At 44.3% G+C, this 22,375-nt stretch overlaps 1 protein-coding gene across 1 annotated transcript; it reads right to left on the minus strand.

The window, feature by feature from the left end:
- Positions 1-14,060: 14,060 nt before the first annotated feature.
- Positions 14,061-22,042, minus strand: LOC146399692 (olfactory receptor 52B4-like). The gene has a single exon (XM_084978320.1). The coding sequence runs from the start codon at positions 16,228-16,230 to the stop codon at positions 15,286-15,288; it is 945 nt and encodes a 314-aa protein (XP_084834446.1). The 5' UTR covers positions 16,231-22,042; the 3' UTR covers positions 14,061-15,285.
- Between the last annotated feature and the right edge of the window lie 333 nt (positions 22,043-22,375).

Below are 22,375 nucleotides of genomic sequence, written 5' to 3' on the forward strand. Positions count from 1 at the left end.
AATAGTTTTCAAGTATTTCCTAAATTTTATTTATTTATTTATTTATCACTTTTTTTTTAGGGCCATACCCATGGCACATGGAAGGTCCCAGGTTAAGTGTCCAATTGGAACTACAGCAGCCAGCCTACACCACAGTCACAGCAAAACAGGATCTGAGCCGCCTCTGCAATCTACACCAACCTCAGGGCAACGCCAGATCCTTAACCCAACGAGCAAGGCAAAGAATTCAACCTGAATCCTCACAGATGCTCGTCGGGTTCATTACCACGGAGCCACGATGGGAACGCCCAAGTTTTTTTTTTATTTAAAATTCTCCTCATAAAATCTCTGATTAAATTATTGAATAGGCAATGTAGGGTGGAAAAAGTCCTCTCTTTTCCTTAAAACAAAACATACATTTTTCCAACTAACCAAATGAAAAGACATCATTGCATGTCCTCTCCTACAAACAGATGGTTATCAATATGCAGGAGCAGCCAGGGGGTGTGTTTGGGAAAGCAGCAGCAAGATGATCCCTGAATGTGAGGTGAGTCGTTTATCACGGTGAGGAAAGAAAGGAGCAGTCGTGCTCCTGCTACCTGTGAGGCCGGGAGGCTGACAGGCAGGGAGGGCTGCAGAGGCACGAGAGGGGAGGCACAGGCAGGTGTTTCCTGACGGTGAAGGACCTTGATCACAGCTTCACACATGAACGCCATAATTTACACGGGGAGCAGCCCTTAGAGATCTTGAAGCGATCAGTTTAGAACCTAGTTTTTAAATTACCTGTAGAGGATTCTTTGGAAAAGTAATGGACTAAATCAATGGGATTCTTCTATTTTTATTATTCTTACAGCCACATTTGCAGCATACGGACGTTCCCAGGCCAGGGGTCAAATCCGAGCTAATGTTGGGGCCTATGGCACAGCCATGGAAACACCAGATCCAAGCTACACCTGCGACCTACACCGCAGATTGGGTCAATACCGGGTCCTTAACCCACTGAGTGAAGCCAGGGATTGAATCCACATCCTTACAGACACTCCCGCTGAGCCACAATGGGAATTCCAAGAGACAGGCATCTAAATGGCCAGTGCTGTTCCTGAAGTAAAAGCCATCTGAACATCATGGTCACAGAGGAATCAAACGAACATCTGTGACGCATCTGCTTTACGCCAGAGACGGCAGCCGTCACCTCGTGGGTCAAACCTTAAATACTTTTGCATTGATATGTTGACTATCCCTTCCAGGATTTGGATGTCATCACCACATTCAGTAAATGTGACTCGTTTGCCAAATATCAATACTTGAGAGAAATGAGAGTTGAGACCTCTGAAGGTATCACATACAGGTGGCTCACCTGTGAAGACAATCAAGAGAAGCTAACAGGGAGCACAGCCTGTGTGCCTGGGCTGAGGCCCCCTCCTGCTCACAACTTGGGCTCTGAGTCCAGAAAGGACGGAAGTGGAAAAAAGAAGAGATTCACCTCTGTGGGGAATGCCGGGGAGGGGTGGCATGATATTCAAAATGGTTTTGCAGGTAGAAACTGAACACTTTTTTCTCAGTATCCCTTGACTCATGCATTAACTCGGGCATTCAGCCAGCATCTATTGGGCACTAACCATTTTTAGGCACCTTATCACAAACCAGGGAGAGAGAAAAAAATGGAAATCTTTAGGATCCTACATACGTGTGGTTTAAAGGGAGGGAAATCTGTAAGTGGATAAGTCTTAAGAATTAGAGATGAGTATGAGGTTTAGCTCATGCTCATTTACCTCATATTGTCCACTCCCGTTACCCTCTTCATGCCCCTAATTTTCCTTTCTGCTGAGGAATATCCACTCCAATTATCAGGGCCAAGAGCTGGGAGGAAACAGCCTTAGACTCAAAATGGAAAAGGTCCTGTCAGTTGGCCTTGGGTCTGGAACGGCCTCCTTCTGCACACATGCTGCTCCCAGAGAAAGTTATCTTCAGTGACGGAGCCCCCCTCTTGCAGGAGTTGGAAAAGCAGAAGGCAAGACAGCACCAGATGGAAATGACTCCTATGCACCAAATTCAATCCAAAAAGGAAAGAAAGAAGAGGCTGGGGGAGGTCCCCTTGTGGCACACTGGAAACAAATCCGACTCATATCCATGAGGATGCGGGTTCCATCCCTGGTATCCCTCAGTGGGTTAAGGATCCATCCGGCCTTGCCATGAGCTGCAGAATGGGATGCAGACATGGCTGGTTGCATGGCTGAGGTGTAGGCCGGCACCTGTAGCTCAGATTTGACCCCTCGCCTGGGAACTTCCAGAAGCCACAGGTGCGGCCCTGAAAAGAAAGAAAGAAGAAAAGAAAAGAAAGAAAAGGCTGAGGAAGGCACAAATCCACAGAGGCAGAGCTTGAGAGGAGGGCACTGCAGAATTTGGTCATAACAGTGAATTGGAGACAGGAACCAGCAGGGAGACTTAAAATCAGAGCCATAGACAGAGGGCAGGAAGCCAGGGCTAGGGCATTTCACTGCGGGATTGGCATCCCGATGGAGAAACGTCCGCCTGAACCAAACTCATCTCGATTCTCCCATGCACTGCCTCCTGCTACTTCTCCTCTCACACCTGCCCAAGTCGTCCTGGTAACTCCCCAAACCCTCTCCCACACCCTGCCTGGGGAAATCCACCACAGATCCCTCTCAGTTTCAGGGTCTTTCTCACATTGTCCCAAAAGCCATCTACAGGAAGTCCACTGGTTTTCTGTTTCTCATCTCAAGTCTCATTCGACAGCACCAGTTATTTAATAGATGGTATTGCCTCATTGCCTCACTTCCAGTAACTCCAGCAAGACCACATATTCTCAACCTTCCCTCCCACACCTCCTCCTCCACCTCTGCTATAAGCAACCAGGTCTCTGCCTCTGGCCACTCTCTTTCCACCCATATAAACACCCTCCAAGGGTCCTGTCCCCCCTCACCTGTCCGTGACGTAACACCTGCCCAGCCCTTACCTGCAGCCTTGAAACAGCTCCACCTGCAGAGGTCTAATTCACTCACTGGCCTTAGACGGTGTCTTCAGGAATTAGACACCAGTGTGGAGAGCTGAGCCAGCCTGTTGCACGGCAGGATGGGGGCTGTTTATGCTCTCTCAGGAGAGCTCGGGAGGGAAGCACTGACACCAGGGCCCCAGGGACAGTCCTCTCTCTACCAGGCCTGCCTTCTTCCCAATGGGCTTGGTCTCTAAGACCACGTCTCATCTCTCTCACTCCCTCTTGCTCTTTTTCTCTCTCCTGCTTCTCTCCAGGGGCTCTCATGCAAAATCCAACTGCCACCTAAGCTAGACTTTTTTAAAAATTCAAATGGACATGGATTGCAGGTGATAAATGCTGTTATGCTCATCCAAATTGGGGCTCTCAGTGTGAACCCAGTGCTAAACCCCACAGTTCAGATTCAGTTGACTTTGGCAAGCTTTATCAGCTGTGTCCCATGTGGTACCTCCACTAGATCCCCACTTTCCCCTATTCTAATTACTCTAAAATTATTTCAGCCTTTACCTCGGACAAGACACCATTTACATGCCAGTTTGCCTCTGTGCTTTTCTGCTCTACCAATTCCAAGGGAAATAACTAATACCACTTGGCCCCACTGTGTTCAGAAAATCAAAGGCAAATGAAAGCACGGAATTTCTCTAGTCACGAACATTACCCTGAGGCTCGTCTTTATAAATGTCTTTTAATGGATGCTCAGTCTACTCTCAACAGATTAATATGAACCAACGTTTACTGACATTTTTTCTTCACGAAGAAGCTTACATTGACGTTACACCCACTTGCGGCTTCTCCAGGAGTGTCAAATGGCAGAGTGGTGAAGAACAATGTTTCTTGCCCAAGGGCATATGATCCCATGGGCTGCCTGGTTCCTAGAGCACGGGAGGGTCATAATAATTTTGACACATTCATATTTCCTTCAGCTGCCTCCTTTGGCTACATGCACAGTTCTCACTCAATCCTAAGTTTGAAGTTGATTTGCATGGGCCTAGGCATAGCTTTCCCGTTTTTATTCTCCTTGAGGTTGGCTACGTTTTTGAATCTGTAAGTATTTTTTAAACTACTTTGGAAATTTTTCACAATTATTTCTTCAACAGACAGTGTTCTTTCTGTCCCTTTCTTTCGGATTTCGTGCTAAACCCCACCTCCCCATGTTAGACATTGTGATGTTTCTCCATCGCGTACTGAGAGACTCTTCTTCTTTTTGATTCTCTCCACACTCTTCTTCACTTGGGTAATTATACTGATAGATCTGTAGTTGACTTCTAGAATTACTACAGCCTGGGTCACAGGCGCTTATAGCTTTTTTAGATACTCAAAGATTTCACCACACAGGTGGTAACATTCTTTGTGACCACCAGCAATGTATGAGACTGCCTGTACAGGTTCAACAACTAGCTTTAAACCAATATGCACATACAAAAATGATTACAAATTGTATAAAGCATGACAAGCACACATTCACAAATAAAGATAAACACACTTTATGTGTCATTCCATCTAGCCAGTCATTCTCGCAGAATGCTGAGTCCTCATACGTGCAGCCAAACTATGGTTGAAATTTACTCCTGCGTTGACAGTCTTCTCGTGCTCCTCACAACGTAATGAAAACAGAACAGAAGCATTTTCATCGGAAAGATATTATATTAGAGGAGACACCAGGCAAAAGTGAAAAGGAATGTGCATGCACCAAGCAGTGGACTTTCAAGTACCCAAGGAGAAAACTGATAGGAATATAAGGAAAAAATAGACAGGTCTACATTTATACTTAGGAATTTAATAACCCACTCTCAGTAACTGCTACAACTGCTAGACAGTAAACCTGTTAATAGAGAGAAGGCTTGGATCATACCACCAACAAATTCTCATGGACATTTACAGCTCACTTCACCCATCAGCAGCAAAATACATTCTTTCCAAGTTTCTGGACATCATGCAACCAAAATAAAAAACCATATCCTGGTTCATAACACAAACATCAAAAACACTAAACACGCACACCAAAGGCAACCACAAACAAAACGAAAAGACAACCTACTGAAGAGGAGAAAGCATCTGCAAACGGTGCAACCAACACAGGCATCATTTCCAAAATATACACACAGCCCACACAACTCAATACACAGAACAGAACAAAACAATCCAATCCAAACATGGCCAGGAGATCTAAACAGACATTTCTCCAAAGAAGGCAGACAGATGGCTAAAAGGGCACATGAAGATACGCTCATCTTCACCAATTACTAGAGAAAAGCAAATCAAAACCACAGGGAGGTACCACTTCATACCACTCAGAATGGCCACAATTATCATTATCACCATCAAAAAGTCTACAAATAATACATGCTGGAGCGCGTATGGGGAAAACGGAACCCTCCTACCCTGTTGGTGGGAATGAAAATTGGTGCAGCCACCACGGAAACCAGTGTGCAGCTTCCTTGAATAACTAAAAAAGGAGTTACTACATGATCTAGCAATCTCACGCTGGGATATAGATCCAGAGAAAAACACCCATTTAAAAAGACACGTGCAGGGTAGCACGTTGGTGCTGTAGTGGTGTGCATGGCTGCTTCCAAAAAGACACATGCAGGGAGTTCTCCTGTGGCACGGCAGGTTAAGGATCCAGTGTTGTTACTGCAGCAGCTGGGGTCACTGCTGTAGCACAGGTTCAATCCCTGGCCCAGGACTTCCCCGTGTCTCAGGTGCAGCCCAAAGAAAGAAAGAAATATGTAAAATTAAAATAAGTAAATAAATAAACACATGCACCCCAATGTTCAGAGCAACACGATTTACAATAGCCAAGAATGGCAGCAACTTGAATGGCCATTGACAGACAAATGGATAAAATATATATATACACCTACACACACAAACACAATGGAATAATCCACAAACTCAAAAAAGAAGGAAATAATGCCATTTGCAGCAATGTGGAAGAACCTAGAGAATATATACGAAGTCAACAGAGAAAGACAAAGGCCATATGATATAACTTCTATGTTATAGCACATAATCTAAAACAATGATACAGGAGTTCCCGTTGTGGTGCAGCGGTTAACGAATCCGACTAGGAACCATGAGGTTGTGGCTTTGATCCCTGGCCTTGCTCAGTGGGTTAAGGATCTGGTGGTGCTGTGTGCTATGGTGTAGGCCACACATGTGGCTCGGATCCTGAGTTGCTGTGGCTCTGGACTAGGCCAGCAGCTGTAGCTCCGATTAGACCCCTAGACTGGGAACCTCCATATGCTGTGGGAAGTGGCCCTAGAAAAGGCAAAAAGACAAAAAAATAAAATTAAAAAATAAAACAATGATACAGATGAACTCACGTACAAAACAGATAAACAACAAGGTCTTACTCTGTATAGCAAAGGGACCTATATTCAGTATCTTACCATAAACTAAAATGCAAGATAATATCAAAGAGAATGTAAATGTAATTGAATCACTGTGCCGCACAACAGAAACCAACCCAACACTGTAAATCAAATGTACTTTGATTTAAAACATCCAAACTGGAATTCCCATTGTGGCTTAGCAGTAATGAAACCAACGAGTATCCATGAGGATGCGGGTTCCATCTCTGGCCCCACTCAGTGGGTTAAGGATTCAGCATTGCCATAAGCTCTGGTGTACATTACAGACACGGCTTGGATCCCGTGTTGCTCTGGCTGTGGCAGAGGCAGCAGATGCAGCTCTGATTCCAACTCTAGCCTGGGAACTTCCATATGCCATGGGTGTGCCCCTAAAAAGCAAATAAATAAATTGAATTAAATTTAAAATATACACATATATAGGTATGTATGTATACACATATATGTGTGTGTGTCTGTACATGTGCGTGTGTGTACATGTTTATTACATATATAAACAAAGTGTCATCACATGAGGTGTGTTCTCTCTCCAAACACAATGGATCAAATAAATACAAAGAGCAGAAATATACCAGCAAATCTATTCCACATGGAAACTTAAAAACACACGTCTAAATAATCCAAAGATCAGGGAGCAAGTCTCAAAGGAAATTTTTAGATGCATTAGGAAAAAAAGCTCACATGAAAATACAACATATCAAAACATGGGACATACTGCTAAAGCGGAGCTGAGAGGTAAATTTATGGCACAAAACACATTCATTACAAAAAAAGAATAAAGCTCATATCAGTTATCAAAGTTCAAATCTCAACACATTAGTGTAGGGGAGCAATTCAAATTGTGGCTCAGGAGTAACAAACCCAACCAGTATCCATGATGACACGAGACTGAGCCCTGGACCCACTCAGTGGGTTAAGGATCTGTCATTGCCGAGAGCTGTGGTGTAGATCACAGAGGTGGCTTGGAATTGCTGCTGCTGTTGCAGGGCCACAGGCCATCAGCTACAGCTCCAATATGACTCCTGGCCTGGGAATGTCCATTTACTACAGGTGTGGCTGTACAAAAGAAGGACGAGGAGAAGGAGAAGAACAAGCAGATAATCTGAACAGAAGCATCACTAGAAATGAAACCGAGTATATAATAAAAACACTCCCTACAAACAAAAGGCAGAACCAGATGGCTTCACAGGAAAATTCTACCAAACATACAAAAACCTACACCCATCCTTAAATGTTTCCAAAATACTGTCAAAGGAACATCCCAAAGGCATTCTATGAAGCCACCATCACCCTAATACCAAAACCAAAGATATGTCCAAAAAAGAATATTACAGGCCAATATCGTTGACGAATATAGATGCAAAAAGACTCAACAAAATGTTAGCCAACTGAATCCAACAACACATAAAAACGATCATACACCATGACCAAATGCAATTCAACCCAACATCACAAGGACGGTTTCAACATATGCAAAGCAATCAATGTCACATAGACCATTACCAAAACAAAAGCCAAAAACCACATGATCATCTCAAAAGATGCAGAAAAAATCAATGTCCATTCATGATCAAAATTCTTACCAAAATGGGTACAGAGGGAACATACCTTACCATAATACATGTCATTTATGACAAACCCACAGCCAATATAATACTCAACAAAGAAAAGCTGAAAGCCATCCTGCTACAATCTGAAACAAGACAGGGATGCCCACTCTCACCACTTTTATTCAACACAGTACTGGAAGACCTAGCCACAGCAATCAGACAAACAAAAGAAATAAAAGCTATCCAAATTGGAAGAGAAGAGGTAAAACTGTCCCTCTATGCAGATGACACGATACTATATAGAGAAAACCCTAAAGACTTCACCCAAAGACTACTCAAACTGATGAACGAATTCAACAATGTAGCAGGATACAAGATTGACATTCCAAAATTGGTTGCATTTCGGTATACTACCAGTGACGAATTAGAAAAGGAATACTTTAAAAACAATTCCTTTTAAAATCATACCCACAAAAATTGGGTATGATTAAACCTGCCTAAGGAGATGAAGGACTTATATGCCGACAACTATAAAACCTGCATCAAGGAAATTCAAGAGGAGCCAAAGCAATGGAAAGACATCCCATGCTCCTGGATTGGGAGAAATAACATTGTTACAATAGCCACACCACACAAAACAATCTAAAGATTTCATGCCATCCCTATCTCAACACCCATGACACTTTACACAGAACTAGAACAAGTAATCCAACAAGTGGATGGAACAATCAAGACCCAGATTGGCCAAACCAATCCTGAGCGAAAAAACAAAGCAGAAGGTATAACTCTCCCAGACTTCAGACAACATTACAAAGCTACAGGAAGCAAGAGAGTGTGTACCAACACAAAAACAGACATACGGATCAATGGAACAGAATAGAGAGCCCAGCAAGAAACCCAGACACCTATGGTCAATTAATCTTCAACAAAGCAGGCGAGAACATAAACTGATCAAAACGCTTACCAAAATGAGTATCGAGGGAACATACCGTAACATAATAAAAGCCATTTACGACAAATCCACAGCCAACAGACAAAAGCTGAAAGCCTTCCCCCGAAAATCTCCAGCAAGTGCTGCTGGGAAACCTGGACAGCTCCAGGTAAATCCATGAACCTGGAACACACCCTCACGCCATGCACAAACATTAACTCAAAATGCCCTAAAGACTTAAACATGACACGTCACATCATAAAACTCCTAGAACACAACACAGGCAAAACATGCCCTGACACCAACCACATAAAAGGGTTCCTTAGGTCAGTCTCACAACACAAGAGAAATTAAACAAAAATCTACAAATGGAACCTACTCAAATGTACAAGCTAGTGTACAGCAAAGGAAACCGTTTTTGAAAAACCTAAAAGACAACCTCCAGAATGGGAGGAAATAGTTGCTACTGATGCAACTGGCAAAGGCTTATCCTCCAAAATACACAAACACATACAACTCAACAACAACAACAACAACCACAAAACAGCCTAACTGAAAAACGGGCAAAAGACCTAAGTAGATATTTCTCCACAGAAGACAAACTGGTGGCCAGCAGGCACATGAAAAGATGCAAATATCACTAATTACACAGAAATGCAAATCAAAACTACTATGGGGGACCACCTCACACCACTCAGAATGGCCAACGTTAACAAGTCTACAAATAACAAACCATGGGGAGCGTGGGGGGGAAAGGGAACCTGCCTGCACTGTTGGTGGGACTAGAAACTGGTACAACCACTAGGGAAAACAATATGGAGGTACCTCAGAAAACTAAATAGAGCAATCCCACTCATGGGCATATATCCAAACAAAATTATACTTCAAAAAGATACATGCATCACTGTATTCACTGCAGCACTCTCCCCAATAACCAAGACCTGGAAACAACCTCTATGTCCATCAACGGATGAATGGATTAAGATGTGCTATATATACACAATGCAATACTAGTCAGCCATAAAAAAGAACACGGTAATGCCATCTGAAGCCACATGGATGGAACTAGAGACCCTCATACTGAGTCAAGTAAGTCAGAGAGAGAAAGACAAAGACCATGTGATAACACATATGTGGAATTGAAAATGTGGCACAGATGAACCTATCTACAAAATAGATATGCACTCACAGACATGGAGAACACACATGTCCTTGCCAAGGGGGAGGGAGTGGGATGGAATGGGAGTTTGGGTTACTAGATGCAAACTATTACATCGAGGATGCATAAGCAGTGAGGTCTTACTGAATAGCAAGAACCTATAGCCAATCTCTTGTGATAGACCATGATGGCGGGTAACATGAGAAAAAGAAAATCCTACTATGACTGGGCCATTTGGATGTACACCAGAAATGGACACAACATTGTACGGCAAATATGTCTAATGTGAAAAAGTGTTTTAAAAGAATGAAATTAGAACACTCTCTAACACCATACACAAAAATCAGCTCAAAGGAGATCAAAGACCTAAACATACGGCCAGACATTATAAAATTCGTAGAACAAAACATGGGCAGAACAAACTTTGACATAAATCACAACAATATCTTCATGGACCCACCCACCCCCCACAGCCATGGCAATAAAAACAAAAATACACAAATGGGACCTAATTCATCTCAAAAGCATCTGCACAGCAAAGGAAAACCAAGAAAGAAAAGAAAAGCCACAGAATGGCAGGAAATCTTTGCCAATGAAGGACTGACAAGGGATTAACCTCCAAAATGAACAAACATCTCAGGGAGCTTTACAGCAAGGAGAAACCCAAACATTCCCATTTTAAAATGCCCAGAAGATCTGCATAGACATTTCTCCAACAAAGACTGACAGAGGGCCAAAAAGCACTGAACAAAATGTTCAACATCACGAATTATTAGAGAAATGCATATCAAAATGACACTTGAAGAGAGAGATGCACCTCACTGTACACTACAGTACGATAACCAAAAGCCAAGGCGGGGAAGCAAGCTCAATGTCCCAGGGGAAACAGTGTAAAAGCAGATGTGAGATATGTAGCTATTCGAATGTTATTCAGGCATAAAAGAGAACAAAGCAATGCCCTTGGCAGCAGCATGGGCGGACTTGGAAATCAGCATTCTAAGTGAACTAAGTAAGACAGAGAAAGACAAATATCATATGAGACCACTGACATGTGCAATCCAATTTTAAAATGATGCAAAAGAACTTATTCACAAAACAGAAAGAGAGCCAAAAATTTCAAAGCCAAACTTGAGGCTACCAAAGGGGAAATGTGGTGGGGAGGGATAAGTTAGGATGCTGGGATAAACACACACACACTACTCTACCTGAAACACATCAGGGAAGGTCCCTGCTCACTCAATGGGTTAAGGACCTGGCTTGGTCACTGCTGTGGCTCAGCTTCCATCGCTCAACTTAGAACTCCCCCATGCCACAGGCACAGCAAAAATGAAGACATAAAGAGCTAGGTCAAAGGACCTGCTGGGTAGCTCAGAGAAATCTACTCAAAACTAATGTAACACCCACATTGGGAACAGACGCTGACGATGAATGGATAGATGGAAATGTAGAACTCATTTGCTTTGCTGTACACCTGACACTAACACAGCATTGTCAGTCAACTGACACTCCAATAATGGGGGTTTTTTATATTTTATTTTATTTTCCCACTCTACAGCAAGGGGAACGAGTTATCCTTACATGTATACATTTTTTCCCCACCCTTTGTTCTGTTGCAACATGAGGATCTAGACATAGTTCTCAAGGCTACTCCGCAGGATCTCCTTTTCAATCTATTCGAAATTGTGCCTGATAACCCCAAGCTCCTGATCCCTCCCACTCCCTCCCTCTCCCATCTGGCAGCCGCAAGTCTATTTCCCAAGTCCATGATTTTCTTTTCTGTGGAGATGTTCATTTGTGCTGGATTTTAATTCCAGTGATTGTACCATGGAAAAGGGTCTGAACTCAGTAAATACACTCTGTCTTCTCAAAGTGTGAATTCCAGACCCACAACAGCAACTGCAGCCAAGGAGGTGTTCAAAACGCACATCCAGACCCAAAACACACCACCAAATCAGAACCTCAGGGAGTGGAGCCCCCAGGACGTGTTATACCAAGGCCTCCACGTGACAGCCATGGGCACCAAGGCTGGAGAGCACCTGGCTCAAAGCAGAGGTCTCGCAAACAGGAGTGCATCTTGGAGGTGCCTGGGGAGTCATGCAAAAGCACTGCTTCAACAATAGAAAGGACAAAACAAAGAATCAAGGACAGGGAGTGCCCACTGTGGTGCAGCAGAAAAGAATCCGACTAGGATCCATGAGGATGCAGGTTTGATCCCTGGCCTTGCTCAGTGGGTTGGGGATCCGGCATTGCTGTGAGCTGTGGTGTAGGTCACAGATGCAGCTCAGATCCTGTGTTGCTGTGGCTGTGGTGTAGGGCAGAGGCTGTGGCTCTGATTCGACCCCTAGCCTGGGAACCTCCATTTTCCAGGGATGCAGCCTTAAAAGGGTGGGGGGTAGAAAGAAAAGAAGGGAAGCAGGGTGTTTGTAGAAGAAACATCAATTAGAGAAAATACCCAGGGTAAATGAAATGGTAGTCAGACCTTAAAAATGGTGTGAAAAAAAATGTTCTTAGAGTCTGACCCAGAAGTAAAGTGTTCTTTTAAAAGGAAAGAATTAGGTTCTGGGCGTCCACACTGCATTCAAGACCAGCAAGGAGGATGGCATTTCAAAAGCACTGAGACCCTCAAGCTCCCATCATGGCTCAGCAGAAACGAATCCAACTAGTACCCATCAGGATGAAGGCTCAATCCATGGCCTCGCTCAGTGGGTCAGCAATCCAGCGTTGCCGTGAGCTGTGGTGTGGTGTAGGCCGGTAGCTGTAGCTCCAATTAGACCCCTGCTAAGTGTATTGCCTTAAAAAGAAAAAAAAAAGAAAAAAAAGTACGGAGAAATTATGCTCTATGCTGAGCCAATTGTTTTTTGTTTTTGTTTTTATTTTTTGTCTCTCTAGGGCCACACACACGGCATATGGAGGTTCTGAGGCTAAGGGTCAAATCGAAGCTGTAGCCACCACCTATGCCACAGCCACATCAATGCAGGATCCCAGCCAAGTCTGAGACCAACACCACTGCCAGGAGCAGCTTAGCCAGGCAGTCTTCCATGTCGTCCACCTGCTGGAGGTGTTGGCAACAGCTCACAGATGACCAACGATCCCAGCGTGGCATCCTCCAGGTCATCCTGCATGTCCACATTGATCACCTGCATGGGATGCCACCTCTCCTGTTCTTGGGCACACAGGTGGCCCACCACCCTGTCATAGACGCTCTCCTCACACCTGAAGATGACATCAAAGGCATCTCTTCTTCTCCATGCCCTCTCCTTCATACGTAAGGAGCCTGGACGGAGCCAGTAAGTCCTGCCTCTTGCCGTGTCTACAAGGCCAGCTCTGTCTCAGCCTCCACACCAAGACTATCATATCCTTCATTACTTTCTATTAGGCATTTGCACAGTTGACTCAGGCTTAAAAAGTATGGACTCACACCTGGCACTTCAAACTGGTTCGGGGAAGTATTACCACAGTGTAAATCAACTCTACCTCTATAAAACTTTGAGAATGAGAAAAAAAAGGGTACATGGGAAATATCAAGTTCTGTATTGATCCAATCTAATCAGAGAACATAATACAATCATGAGAACATTGAAAGTGATTAGATCCACTACACCTCTACATCTGATACACATTCAGATATTCTACAAATGAACCTGTGCACGTTTTACGCCAGAACTCCTAAACCTGTTCACCACTGCAGACATCACATGCTGAGTACGTCCCTGCTGAGCGGAGGGTAGACTTCCAACACCACAGCAGCTTAGGCAGTTCATATGTGGAAGTGAACCCGAATCATCTCACTATTGCTAAGAGAATATTCCAAAATGGAACCAGGATGCCACTGGGGCAGTGTGACTTAAACTTGTCTCAGGCTGGATGGAACCGGACCTTTGGACCTGATGGAGTCATCCACAATATCTGCCAAATACTCAGAAGGTATTTTGAACCCTTACTCTAGAAATAACTCCTATCAGCCCATCTACTGGGAAGAACTTCCTTCACATATCTACTGAGGACTTAAATATTTGCTGACCCCCATTAGGGACCATCACCATTCTACCAAGGCCACTTCTGTCTTCTTCTTCCATTTTCATTTTTTTAATTTTTTGGTCTTCTTAGGGCCGCACACCAAGGCATATGGAGGTTCCCAGCTGAGGGGTCAAATCAGAGCTGTAGCTGCCAGCCTATGCCAGGGCCACAGCAATGTGGGATCCAAGCCACATCTGCAACCTATACCACAGCTCAACGCAACACTGGATCCTTAACCCACTGAGCCAGGCCAGAGATTGAACCCAAGTCCTCATGGACTGCAAGGTGGGTTCTTTACCTGCTGAGCCACAACAGAACTCCTACCCAGGCAACTTTTAACCTCATGGCTGCTTGTCTTTATAAGCTCCAGACTTTTTCATTTCCCTGGAACAATTGTTTAAGGCTTTAGGAAACCGTGTCTCCAGAACTGCAGTTAGGACAGCAAAGACATTCCTTTCCTATTTGTAGCCTCCGACATAGCTTTTCCTTGACAAATACTCTTAAAATCATGACTCTCAGGAACATTGAGGAGGTGATGCAAACCTCTACCTACTTTTTATCACTTCAGATAGAGCTATGTCTGAGCATTTGCACATGGAAATGTAACATATTAAAATTATTTTAATAATTTTACATTTATTTTAATAATTCAACATTTGTTGAAGGATTAATTAAAAGCGAGATTTTGGAAGCCTAACGAGTTGAAATAGCACATGTGCTCTTTTTAGCATCTAGTTGGAATAAACGCTGTAATAAAACTCACTCTTCGAAAGTCCCTGCACTGAGAAGTGCGGCAGAGGGAACTCATCAACTATCAACTAGTCTTTAATGTTGGACACACTAGTGACACTGCCACTATCCAGTTCATTGCAGTCTGAGTCCATGTACCAAAACCCTAACAGTCAACATCAGGATCATTCACTTTCTAAATCCAAAAATCACATCATGACTTTCTAGTTCTAAACACTCTCAAACAACACCTGACAACATCAGCTTAACTTCCTCGTCACTAAAGTGGAATCCAGAGGACAGGAAAAATCCTCCTCCATACTCTTAAGGGCTCTGGCTGAGCTTCCGAGTTAAAACACCATGAGCCAGGGAAAGAAGACAGACAGAAAATAAGACTTATTACCCTGGACCCTCGTCCGGAAACCAAACTCCCTGGGCTATTTCTAGTAGTCAGTTTTCAACGTGTGTGGGAACGCAACATCTATCATCCATGTCACAGAGGGCTGGATGCTCAGAAACCTGTGCCTCCTGCAAAGTCATTTCTGCTTCGGGAAAAATAGGTGAGACACCTGCTCTCGAATTGCCTTGGTCTTGATCCCATAAATGATGGGATTCAGCATTGGGGGAGCCAGCACGCAGACATTGGCCAACAAGATGTGGATATGAGCTGGGATGTGGCGTCCAAACCTCTGAGTCAGGGTGGTGAAGATGGCAGGCCCATAAAAGAGGATGATGATGCAGACATGGGAGCCACACGTGTTGAGAGCTTTGTGACGAGCATCTTGGGAAGGCATGTGGAAGACAGCACGGAGAATCATCATGTAGGACACAAATATTAACAGGACGTCTAAGACAAGTGTTGACACTATGACAAAGAGTCCATACCAGATGTTCACTCGAATGTCATTACAAGCATATTTGGCCAAGCCGATGTGTTCACAACAGGTATGTGGAATGATATTATTTCGGCAGAATGTCAGCCTTTTCAAAAGAAATATGATGGGGAAAACGGTACAATAACTTCTCAGAAAGATGGTAACACCAATCTTCCCAATCAGCGGGTGTGTCAGAATAGTGGTATATCTCAGAGGGTCGCATATGGCAACGTAGCGGTCAAATGCCATCACCAGCAAGATGCCTGACTCAAAGATGAAAGTGCAGTTGATCATAAAGAACTGAGTGATGCAGCGATCCAGGGAGATCTCCCCAGCACGGAACCAGAAGATGGCCAGGGCCTGAGGGACTGTGCAGGTGGACAGGACCAGGTCGGCCCCGGCCAGCATGCACAGGAACAGGAACATGGGTTCATGCAGGCTGCGCCTCATGAGGATGAGGAAGATGAGCAGGCTGTTCCCAAGCAGGGCGATGACGTAGGAAAGGAAGAAGGGGATGGAAATCCACAGGTGCTGGTCCTCAAGGCCGGGGATGCCCAGCAAGTAGAAGACGGTGTGGCTGACCCCAGTGCGGTTAAAGGAAAGCATACCTGCAGGCACCACCAGAGACGTCACCTCATGGTCGCCAGCTGAAATGAAAACACAGATTTTCTGGGGATGCTCTTTGTGAAGTCACCAGCAGCCTTTAGCCCATCTCACACTCTCCACCTTCCTTGACCATGCAAAGAAGAAGACACCTACAGTGGTGAATAAGATATGTTCTCTGCCCTCAAGGAGGGACACTCTAATTACAAGGTACGTGGTTTCAACTAACCAAACTAAAAGACACTGGTATACGTTTTCTCCGACAAATCGATGGTTATCAATGTACAGAGGAGAAAAGGAGGAGAAGGGAGTGATGTCTGTTTCTCTTTTTGGCCAAAGACCAAGCCACTGACCTCAGGGGTGTTTGCCCCTTTGGTCTCCTGATAGAGCGACTTTGGGCCAATACCTGTTCATCCCAGAAATCTCCTTCCAAAGGCCTCCATTCCTATACCATCTTCATACATCTGCCCAAGAAGGCCTGGAGGGTTCCTCTTTCCCTCTCTGCTTTGGGAGCCCCATCAAGATCTCAAGGCTGCTCTCCTATCTCCCAAGGCACACCTGCAATTTCTAGGTGAATGTCTCTCCTTTCTCATGTCCAAGTGAATTACTAAGGCACCTGTAATTGTAAGGATGGTGTCCCTTTATTTACTAACCTGCAGTAACATCAGACAGACCAAGTATGCACCTGCCTTCCCAGACCTCACCCACCACATCTGCTCAAACCAGAGATCTGTGCCTCTGGTCATGACCATTCTTCATGTACTTACATCAAGAGCTTCCATGAGTCTGTTTCTTCTGGCCTGTCTGGGAAACAGCACCTGCCCAGTCATGCCCCTAGTCTTGGAACCACCCCCATCGGCAGGTGTTTAATGCCCTCACCAGCCTTAGACTGAGCCTCCAGGGACAGACACTACACTGGAGATGAAGTCAGCCTGTTGTGTGGCAGGATGGGGGCATTTTATCCTCTGTCATTACAGTCCCTGAGGGAAGCACTTACACCAGGGCTCCAGGGACAGACGTTGGTTGCAGAAAATCCTTGCCCGGTGGATTTCAAGTGAAATGAAAACAGAAGCAACAGGAAGAAGGTGAATATATAACCAAGAATCAACCTCAGGGTACATTGGACTTGGGAAAGAAGAGAAAAGAAATAAAGTAATTGCAAATGAAACTACTGACATATACTTAGACTGTTACCTCTTGGACTGGAAAGAAATTATCTCTTCTTTCTTGGATTTTTTTTAAACTTGTTATCATCAGCACATACAGACACACACACACAAAAACAAAACAAATGGATTAATGAATTATAAGGCCAACATCACCCAGGTCAAGAATTGTGTCAGTCACACGCAATGTGTTGTGCGGGTGCCCAGTCCCAAATTCACAGTGGCCAAACCTAAGCTTTGGGGTTACATTTTATTTATTTATTTATTTATTTATTTTTCTTATTAGGTCTGCAACTGCCGCATATGGAGGTTCCCAGGCTAGGGATCGAATCGGAGCCACAGCCACAGCAACACCAGATCCAAGCTATGTCTGCAACCCACAACACAGCTCACAACAATGCCAGACCCTTAACCCACCAAGCAAGGCCAGGAATCAAATCTGCAACCACATGGTTCCTAGTCAGATTCATTTCCACTACCCCAAAATGGGAACTTCTTGGGTTACATTTATTTATTTACTTATTATTACTCAACGAATTTATTACATTTATAGCTGTACAATGAGCATCACAATCCAATTTTATAGGATTTCCATCCACAACACCAGCACATCTCCCCACCCCCCAAACTGTCTCCTTTGGAAACCATAAGTTTTTCAAAGTCTGTGAGTCAGTATCTGTTCTGCAAAGAAGTCCATTGTGTGCTTTTTTCAGACTCTACATGCCAGTGAAAGCATTGGATGTTGGTGTCTCATTGTATGGCTGACTTCACTTAGCATGACAATTTCTAGGTCCATCCATGTTGCTAAAAATAAAGTCCTAGCCAGAGCAATCAGAGAAGAAATAAAAGGAATCCAAATTGGAAAGGAAGAAGTACAACCATCACTGTCTGCAAATGACATGATACTACACCTAGAGAATCTTTCTAAAGACTCTACCAGAAAACTGTTAGAGATCATCCATGAATTTGGCAAGGTCACAGCATACAAAATTAATACACAAATAGGAGAGGACAAGATGGTGGAGGAGTAGGGGAACACGCTCCCCCTCTCCCACAAACACAACAAAAAAAGCACATCTACAGAATAAATGACTCGCACAGAACAGCAACCAATCGCTGGCAGAGGAACCTAAACTCCAATAACGGCAAGAAGTTCGTGACATTATTGGGCAGAACGGGAGAAAAAGGAGAATGAGAGAAGGTGAATCCAAGTGGGACGGGTGCTGCCGAAAAGGAACTGCGGATGAGAAAGGGGTCCCGCACCCAGGAAAGTCACCTACCGGGGGAAAGATCAAAGGAACCAAAGGAATCTCCAGCTGCAGAGAAGAGTGTAGCAGTAAGTTGGAGTACGGAAAAGCCGATCAAGAACCCAACGGACCATCTGAACTACGGGCACAGTCACCAAAAATTGAGACGCCTGGGTGGGGGCTGGGCACCGAGACCTCGGCTCCAGAGGTTAGTCCCTGGGCTGGGGGTGCGGGGCAGAGCGGAAACCGCTTGGGAGGTCTAGAAACCATTTGACAGGGCAGAGACTGCCTGGGAGACTAGAAAACAAAGCTGTTGCAGAGGAAGGGAACAATACTCTAGGAGCGGGGAAGTGGAAAGCCACATCAGAGGGAACCTGGGAGAAGAGCCTGGTCTGCGCTCGTGCTGGGGAGGGGAGAGAAGAAGGGGTGGGTCCCCATAGAATACCCCCCACGCCACAGCAAGCTTACAGGCCCGCTAGCTAGCAGAAAGCTGTGCTTCCCAGTGCATCCCCTCCCCCCACCCCAACCACCCCCTACGCTCTCACCGGACCTGGGGCTGCCTGCCATCCAGGAGGGTTGGCCTCAACAATTGCCTGAAGCCTACCACCGCAGCGGCTGTCCCTGCACAGGCCTGCTTGCCCTTTGGAGGGGCTACACTTCCGCAGAGCAGCACCAAACACCACCAGCCCCCGAGAAAAGGCCTGCAGCCCAGAAAAGCTAGAACAAGCTTAGCCAGGCTGTAAATAGATTGGCATAATTCTCCGACGGTTTTTCTGAGTCGGGTTGCCCCGGGGAGGAGCCTCTTGGGTCTCCAATGGCCCTGCTACCCGCCAAAGCTCCCAGGGGGTGCCCTAGTGGACCAGCTGCATAGGACTGCCAGTTCCAGGCAGGACCCCCTGCAGCCCAGAAAAGCTGCAACAAGCCTGGCCGAGTTGGGAAAAGATCTCAGACGGTCTTTCTGAGTCGGGCTTCCCTGGGGAGGAGCCTCGTGGGTCTCCAATGGCCGTGCTATCCGCCCAAGCGCCCAGGGGGTTCCCCACTCCCACAGAATAGCTGCTCAGCACCACCAGCCCCCTGGAAGAGCCCCTGCAGCCCAGAAAAGCTGCACCAAGCTCGGCCAGACTGTGAAAAGATCCGCCTACATTCTCAGGCTGTCCTTCGAGTTGGGCTGCCCTAGGGAAGAGCCTCTTAGGTTCTCAGAGACCCAGATAGCTGCTCCAGGCCCCAGGGGGTGCTACACTCCTGAGGAACAGCTCCCCAACACCGCCAACCCCCTGCAGGAACCCCACAGCCTAAAAACACCAGAGCAAGCTCTGCATGACCAGGTGAAATCTGCTACCATCGTGGTGTGGACCTCCCAGTCCTATATGCCCTCAGGAAGTCCTCCTTTGCTTCAAAGATACCCTGTTAGCCCCATCAACACTCCAGAAAAGCCACACTGCCTCAAAAAATATTGACCAACAACGCCAGCCCTCAGGAAACATTCCACGGCAGTGACAAGGCAAACACTGCCTGATCACAGAGAGTACAACTCCCTCAGGAGAAAGAAAACAACAAGCAAGATGAAGAAGCTGAGAAACCACCCCCAGTCAAACCAACAGGAGAACTCACCTAAAACAGTCAACAATGAAACAGATCTCTGCAGTCAGACAGACCTGGAATTCAAAAGAGAAATACTGAAAATACTGAAGGAATTCAGAGAAGATATGAACAGTAATGCAGATACCCTCAGAAAGGAACTAGAAAATATAAGGAGGAGCCAAGAAAAACTAGAACATTCATTTGCAGAGATGCAAACTGAAGTAGGGGCAGTAAAAACCAGAATGAATCATGCAGAAGAACGAATCCGTGATATGGAAGATAGAATCATGGAAATCACTCAATCCGGTCAACAGACAGAAAACCAAATCAAAAAACTGGAAAGCCATATAAGAGATCTATGGGATAATATAAAGCGGGCCAAACTACACGTAATAGGAATTCCATGAGGAGTAGAAAAAGATAAGGGAATGGAAAATATATTTGAAGAAATTATTGCTGGAAACTTCCCAAATCTAAAAGATACTGGGTTCAAGATACAAGAAGCACAGAGGGCCCCAAACAAACTGAACCCAAACAGACCCACACCAAGACACATCATAATAAAAATGGCAAATGTTAGTGATAAAGAGAGGATCCTAAAGGCAGCAAGAGAAAAACAGAATGTTACCTACAAGGGAACCCCCATAAGAATATCAGCTGATTTCTCTACAGAAACACTACAGGCCAGGAGGGAATGGCAAGAGATATTTAAAGTGCTCAAAGGAAAAAATACGCAACCTACAATACTCTATCCAGCAAGAATATCATTTAAAATAGAAGGGGAAATAAAAATTTTCCGAACAAACAAAAACTTAAAGAATATAGCAACACAACACCCAGGCTAAAGGAAATATTGAAAGGGCCTCTCTAAACCAAAAAGAAAGGAAGGAAAGGGAAGAAAAAAGAAAAGAAAAAAAAAAGAAGAAGAAGAGGAAGAACTAGGACTGAGGAAACCACAATCAGAGAGCAGTCACTCAAATAAGCCAGCATACAGATTTAATCATGAACATGCTTCAAACAAAATAAAATTAAAAAGAAAAAAATAAAAAAGAGTCATCAAAACCATAAAATGTGGGCAAGGGATGTTAGGAAGTAAATAACCCTTTTTGTTTGTTTGTATGTCTCTCTTCTTAATTTCAATATAGTAATGAAGTGATTGAACTTACAGGACCATCAGGCTAAAACACACAATTATGGGAAGGGGTTAGCATACTTAAAAAACAGGACAACCACAAGCCAAAACCAAATATTGCATTTGCAAAAAATGAAAAAAAAATACACTCAAACAGATAAGAACAGGAGATCATACAACCAAAAAAAAAAAAAAAAAAGAAAGGAAGAATGGAGAACCATAGAATCAACTGGAACACGAGGTTCAAATGGCAATAAATAATCATCTATCAATTATCACCTTAAATGTCAATGGACTGAATGCCCCAATCAAAAGACATAGAGTGGCTGAGTGGATAAAAAGGCGAAAACCTTCAATATGCTGCCTACAAGAAACTCACCTTAGGACAAAAGATACATATAGATTGAAAGTGAAAGGGTGGGGAAAAATATTTCACGCCAATAGACATGACAGAAAAGCAGGAGTCGCAACGCTCATATCAGACAAAATAGACTTTAAAACAAAAGACATAAAGAAAGACCAAGAAGGACACTACTTAATGATTAAGGGATCTATCCAAGGAGAGGATGTTACTATTGTCAACATATATGCCCCAAATATAGGAGCACCCAGATACATACAACAAATATTAACAGCCATAAAGGGAGATATTGATGAGAATACAATCATAGTAGGAGACCTTAATACCCCCCTCACATCAGTGGACAGATCCTCTAGACAGAAAACCAATAGAGCAACAGAGATCCTAAAGGAAACAATAGAAAAGTTAGACTTAATTGATCTCTTCAGGACACTACATCCAAAAAAATCAGAATACACATTCTTCTCAAATGCTCATGGAACATTCTCAAGAATCGACCACATATTGGGACACAAAGCGAATCTCAATAAATTTAGGAGCATAGAAATTATCTCAAGTATCTTCTCTGACCACAATGCCATGAAATTAGAAATCAACCCTGGGAAAAGGAAAGAGAAAAAACCTACTCCATGGAGACTCAACAACATGCTACGAAAAAACC

The sequence above is a fragment of the Sus scrofa genome, chromosome 9, assembly GCF_054392235.1.
Source record: "Sus scrofa isolate SSC_HxYL_T2T_F1_AM1 chromosome 9, Sscrofa_HxYL_maternal_Yorkshire_Landrace_v2.0, whole genome shotgun sequence".
NCBI lineage: Eukaryota > Metazoa > Chordata > Mammalia > Artiodactyla > Suidae > Sus > Sus scrofa.

Excerpts from the sequence above, each read along its gene's own strand:
- LOC146399692 (XM_084978320.1), bottom strand. The coding sequence starts at position 16,230 with ATGCTTTCCTTTAACCGCACTGGGGTCAGCCACACCGTCTTCTACTTG.